General features: G+C 37.0%; 1 protein-coding gene across 1 annotated transcript in view; it reads right to left on the reverse strand.

The window, feature by feature from the left end:
* Nucleotides 1–6,493, reverse strand: part of SNX7 (sorting nexin 7) — an 85,676-nt gene that overhangs the window by 46,569 nt on the left and 32,614 nt on the right. Inside the window, exons 3-4 of the mRNA XM_019648858.1 lie at nt 527–637; nt 26–190 (exon numbers count right to left, since the gene is read on the reverse strand). Of these exons, the coding sequence (XP_019504403.1) occupies nt 26–190; nt 527–637 (276 nt within the window). The remainder of the gene's footprint in view (nt 1–25; nt 191–526; nt 638–6,493) is intronic.

Consider the following 6,493-nt stretch of genomic DNA (forward strand, 5'->3'; position numbering starts at 1 on the left):
ATGAATATAAATCAAAATTCTTTACCCGTGCTTGTGCAGTAAGAAAAATTTTGAAGTCTTCATTAAATGTTAAAGTTGGATGATCAGCAATTCGGTTCAAAAATTTATGCAGTGCCTTCCTGCGTGTCTCAATGAAGTCATCATTGAAGCGTTCCACCATTCCTTTCACTATAAACTTTTCTGGCAAAGGCTGAGGCGGAAAAATTGTAAAGCAGTATCTGAGCATGATGTGTCACCAGGATTATATGAGATTCTACACTTTTCCATTTTAGAAGATTTTCCGAATATGTGATCACTTCTCATAAAAATATTTTAAATTCACAATGCTAAAACCAAAAATGGCAAACTTAACATATTACAATAGTTTTAAAAAAATCAGTATGTAGATTGAAAAGTTTAAAAAACAAATGTTTCAAAGATAAATGAATTACACTGAATATAAAGGTCTGAAATTCAGTTTGAGGCATTCTAATGATGCACAAGACAAAATGGGAGCTATTCTATGGAAAAAACAATGTAAACTTACTGGAATAATCAGAGTGGGGTGTGCTTCTTCAAGTTTTCCTTTTAACCAAAGGAAATCTTGATAACGTCTCCTAACTTCAAATTCACTGGAATCAAATTCCCCACGAGATGTCTGAAGAAGGCAGGAGAAAATAACAGCACATGCAAAATAAGACAGAAGACATTTGCCTAATGTTATTTTAGACATTCTAAATTAAATGGGTCTCTAAGAAACATTAACAAATTCTAATTATTCAGTGTTTGTCAGCCTGTACATTTTTTTTTTGCCGTCATCGATTCATGTAGCAGATGAAACAAAGCAAACTTTCCAGTATTCCCAGAAAGAAACAAACATCATGCTCAAATTTAAAATCCTAACTGAAAAATCTGTCTTAGAGCAACCATCTGCCTTCCACAAGATTTTGACTAGTATTAGCTTTGGCATGACTTTCTTGCTAACAAGAAAGCGTGTTCTGAATTTAGGTTTCAAATGTACTTCTTTTCTCAAGATGATCAGAATTCAGAATTTGAGGAAAGTCCTATATTGCACTTTGGAAAATAACATGAACATAACTGAAGAAAATGGTTTCTTGAAATTTGCTCAAATAAATTGCTTTGCTAAAATTTTGCTTTAAGTATATGAAAATTATAACATTTTACAGAGTGATTTTACCACTTGTTTCAAAAATGTTATTAATGGAGATTTGATGTGAAAAGAAAATATTCCTGTCATCCTCAATGAATTCTGAGCTATATGCCTAAACTCTTAAAAATTAAGCAAATATATTAAAATATCAGCTGTCAACAAACCAAAAATCTATGCCAAGACATATGAAAAGAAGAACACAGATACAATATCATACAATATCTCTTACTAAACCATTCCCTTTTTAGTAGAAAAAAGTAGAGGTAAGTAAGATGCAAAAGTCTAAAGAAATACATGTTCCCAAACACCACAAAATCTTGACTACTATGCAAAGCAGTACAAGTTATAGAAATGGTAAAAATAGAAAAACTAAATCTAGTAGAAACACAGTTTAACAATACATATGAGTTGGTATGTGGACTTATATATACAAATACACACATACATACATATGCACACAAAACATGGTTTAGGGTACCTCATTAAAAAATATTTATTAAACCTTGTACCAGGCACATACGTACAGGTTCGCTACCAATTTCCAAGAAAAAAAACAAACAAAAACTGGCATAGCTAACAATAAAAACATTCAAAACTGGGCAGTTAAAATAAGATTGAGCTTTATATATCCTCAAGAATTTCCAACACTTTAAATAAACCTAAAACAATCTGATATAAATTCCGGCAAGAGAAAGACATATAATCAAGTCGAACAATGGTTGATTCTGTCCTCATCAGTCTGTCACTGACCTAAAGGAGTTCTCTAACATACTGCAATAACAGAGGATAATTATGTCTTGAGGACAGTGTGTTCTTTCTTCCTACTCTAAGACTTTATTCTACTTCTAAAGGGTTAGAAGATACACACACACACACACACACACACACACACACACACACACACAGAGTACCAAAAAAATGTATACACATTTTAAGAAAGGAAAACTGTATTAAAATTATAATCAATATATACCAATAACAAAAGATGAATACAAGTCACGTTTGACTTCTGCAATTACAAGAGGTACTCAAAGTGGTTCCCATCAGCGTTCTGACACTTCTGATTATGGTGAACTACTGCTTGAGCCACGCTGACCAAAGTGTTCACTTGTATACATTGCTTTGGCACCCCCGGTGTGTGTGCGTGTGTGTGTGTGTGTATGTGTGTGTGTGTGTATGTTTATGTATATGTTCTGACATTTAAGTTTGCAAACTTGTTGCAATGATGTTGCTATCCTTTTTTGATATCAGAGGGATTATTCATTATGAATTTGTACCAACTGGACAAATAGTTAGACAAGTTTACTATTTGGAAGTGCTGAAAAGGCTGTGTGAAAAAGTTAGACAACCTGAAGTTTTTGCCAACAATCTATGGCTCTTGCAGCATCATAACAATGCACCAGCTCACACAGCACCATCTGTGAGGGAGTTTTTAGCCAGTCAATGAATAACTATATTGGAACACCCNCTTAGCCATTTTTTTTAAAATATAGGTAAATGCAATTAGCACTTTAGCAAAAACTTATCATAGAATTAGAAAAAAAACCATCATGGAATATAGTCCAACTTATAAACTAAAAAAAAAAAAAAAGAAAGAAAATAGGGAAAGGAAATGGTGCTAGAAAAAATAAGAAAAAAGATCTAGTTTCCAATACCTAAGTCTCTCTGTCATGCTTGGACAGACCTAATACAGAGTACTTGTCCCCCCCCACCCCAATCACTAGAAAATGGTCCATGTTGAACATTTGAGACCAACTTAGTACAACTACATCCCAAATCTCAAGCTCAGGGATCACTTTACTACTATTATTTATAAATAGGAACAAGAACAAACAGCTAGTGATTGATTAAAACAAATGGGGACTGGCCATGACTACCTTCAAAATCATTCAGAGTCAGAAATTTTCACAATACATCTGGGAATGAGCCACACTTTGAAGGTGAAATTCTAACTTAATGTTACGCGATCCCTAATATAAGGAGATTGGAAGTCGCCACTTGGTTCTAACAAGCAAAGTGCTGAACAGACTGAAAAATCAACACCTTTTCTTGGAACTGTAAATAAGAGAGGGGAGGACTCAGGACAAACGTCTGCCCCCAATGATGGAAAGACAGACAGGCCAATAAGAGGAACAGTGCCTATCTGAGCACAGACTCAAGGGCAGAAACCACCGCCGGAACCAGTGCTGGGGTAGTGAGACCTATACCTGCAATGGATGAATTCTGAAGGCTCAGGGTGGACAACTCTAAGAGGTAAAAACTGCGGGGGGACCGAGTCATGGGGACCCCACAAGATTGTGAGATTTACCTCTAGGAGCTTGATGAAGTTCCCACAGTAAATAATGAATAAAAATGACACCTGCTTCGTTCAGCGGAAGGGGAAAATGAGCCATTTCGAAGTACACCGAGCGCTGTGTTCTTCCGAACCAAACCTGACCTCCGGGGAAACTAGTTAACCAGAGCCTAACCTGGCGGGGTATTGTCAGAGCCTAACTGACCTGGAGGAAGGGAAATACCCAGCTCCAGCCCACTCTGGCCAACCTGTTCCAACAAAGGGGGACAGGAGGCTGAGCAACTTTAAGTTCACAGCCCAGAGGCACAGGCTCACTGGAGGGCTGAGACCTAATCACAGGACTGTAGAATACTTACTTCCCCTCTCCCATACCTCCTACCACATTACTAAAGGCCTATTTACACAGTTCCTATTACCCAGTACATGTGTCTGGCTATCAAGACAAAATTACAAGGCTCACTAAAAGGCAAAAAACACAATCTAAAGAGACAGAGCAAGCGTCAGAACCAGACATTGCAGGGATGCTGGGACTGTCAGACCAGGAATTTAAAACACCGATGACTGATATGCTAAGGGCACTATGGATAAAGTAAATGGCATACAAGTACTGATGGGCACTGGAAGCAAAGAGATGGAAATCCTAAGGAAGAACCAAAAAGAAACTCTAACTTAATGTTCTCTCGCTACATTAGCAAATGTGAAGAGCCATCAGAAATCAAACAACTTCAAAGTCACGTTTCAGTGAGTCTACATACCCCTTTCTTCCTTGTAAATTCTCTGAGATATTTTATCTATCAAATTTATTTTTTGGCTAAATGTTTCAATAAACTCATTCATCTCCATGAACTCCTCCGGGCGGCTTTTAACTCCTCTCATTGAAAATGCCACAGCTCGGACTGTCTGTCCCATCTTGCTGAGCAATCCCGGCCCTTGCTTCTTGTGAGAAGAGAGTTCCTAGAAACAAAAAAAGTGAAAGATTTGTGGTTAAGCAAACAACAATATTCCAAGACCCAACAACAACGCCAAAGATCCTAATTAGAAGAATAAATTAAAGATAATAAAAAAATGTTTCATACACGTCATTTTTTCATGTAAGTTTGAAGCAGCTAAGTTTTATTAGGGAACAGTTCTTCTAAGTCTCAGTGTCTCTGATAACACTCGTTTTCGAAGTACTCATGTAAAACATGTACACGTGTTTCCTCAAAGCATGGATCTTTAAAATACAATGTCTATGGAGAGAATTGTGCTTAGGAAGATGCTGGAGAAGATAAGAGGGTGATAGGATATGCAATCTACATTTTATATTCGGGATTTAATGGAAAACATGATTGAGAGGAGATTTCTCAGAGCCTAAATTATACCTTGAAAAAACAATTGGGAAATTCTTTAGTTATAAAAATAGCAAATGTACTGAAGGTTCATATTCCAGGCACTATCCTCTCATTTTTACATACGGAACTCACAATAACACCCTGAGGTAGGTTCTATGATTACCTTTATGTTACGGAAGGAAACAGAGGGACAGGAAGGTTAAGGTCTTGCTCAAGGTCCAAGAGCAAGTAAGCAGTGGACAAGGATTGGAGACGTTGCAGGCTGTCTCCAGAGACCTCACTGCTGAGTGCTAACCTGTCTTGCCTTTTTAAAGTCACTAGGACAGCTTATAAATAGATACCCCAGGACTACAGCTCCTCAACCAACTGAAATGGATAAACTGTGACACCCCCTCCACTGGCTGACTGGCTGTAGAGAAAGATTTTTAATAAGATACGTCGCTAGCTGTAACCAGGAGGGATAGCTACAGAGTTGCAAAGTAGAAAATAATGCTATAAAAGATAACACTACACAGAATTACCTTTCAGAAGCATATTAAAAAAGAGCACCAAGAAGGAGGACAAGGGATTCTGATGATGGCTACCACACTTGTGGGAACATAGGTTTGGGAACAAAGAAAAGTTGAAGAGTAACACACAAGAAAAAATCTATATATAACAAGGCTGACGACAAAATCCAGATAAAAATACTATTGCATGTTATTTGCCCAAATATCAAATAACGTATTATCTTTCTCCAGTTTTTTTTCCTGAATGTCTTACACAAAATAATGTATATGAACTTGTTTATTTCCAAGTCAGTATCACTCTGTGTGCAAGTAACAGCAGATGCCCGGCATGACCAGGCAACACATACATCCAGGAGGGCCACCGCGTCACTGGATAGAGGAAACATTATCAGGGACAGCACAAGCCACACGGGCAAGCAGTGCTGACACTGCTGACTGCAGAGAACGTCTTAACAGCTTCTAAGGTTCTGGAGTCAGGCCACAAAGTTGTTTCATGTAAGTCACAAAGGGCTTCCAGACAGCAAGACTCTCTGTCAAGATTGAGATGAACCACTTTTTAGCTTCTATCACCTTGGCAACAACTGAGAAATGTAAAATTCAATGTTGGTCAGTAATTGTTTAATATTGACTGTCCTATTCATTATCTTTCTTGATGAGTTTTATCTTCAGAAGAGAAAAGAAAAAAGAAGAGGAACTAATAAGGATTCTGTAATTAGAAATTAGACTTCGCTAAACAAGTAATTGAAGGAAAAGTAAGGAAATTTTGATCTATCCAGTTATCCATCAACTCATCCACACATTCACTTATCCATTTAATACTTTTATCCTAACTTGAAAAGCCCTAACTTAAAAACCCATAGCTACGCAAAACAGTGTCAATAAAAGAAACCTATTTCTATATGCTCAGTATTGGCCATATATGCAAGGAGTACCCTGACATTAAAAATTTAAAAAATCAGCTACAAAGAGAAATATGAGTATGTAATATGTGAAACAGATACAAGATTTCAGTAATATTTACTTATATGTATATTTAACACAGAGTTAAATCTGAAGGATACCTCTCCAATGTATAAAAATCCTTTTTTTTTAGAAAAGATTTTATTGGGGAATTGGGGGAGGGAATAGCGTTGGAGAATCAAGGAAGGGGAACAGACAAGTTGCTGTCCTTTTGTTCTTCAGTCTAGTTGTGGAGGATGTCGCTTCACTG

Source organism: Hipposideros armiger, unplaced genomic scaffold, assembly GCF_001890085.2.
Source record: "Hipposideros armiger isolate ML-2016 unplaced genomic scaffold, ASM189008v1 scaffold_127, whole genome shotgun sequence".
NCBI classification, from domain to species: domain Eukaryota; kingdom Metazoa; phylum Chordata; class Mammalia; order Chiroptera; family Hipposideridae; genus Hipposideros; species Hipposideros armiger.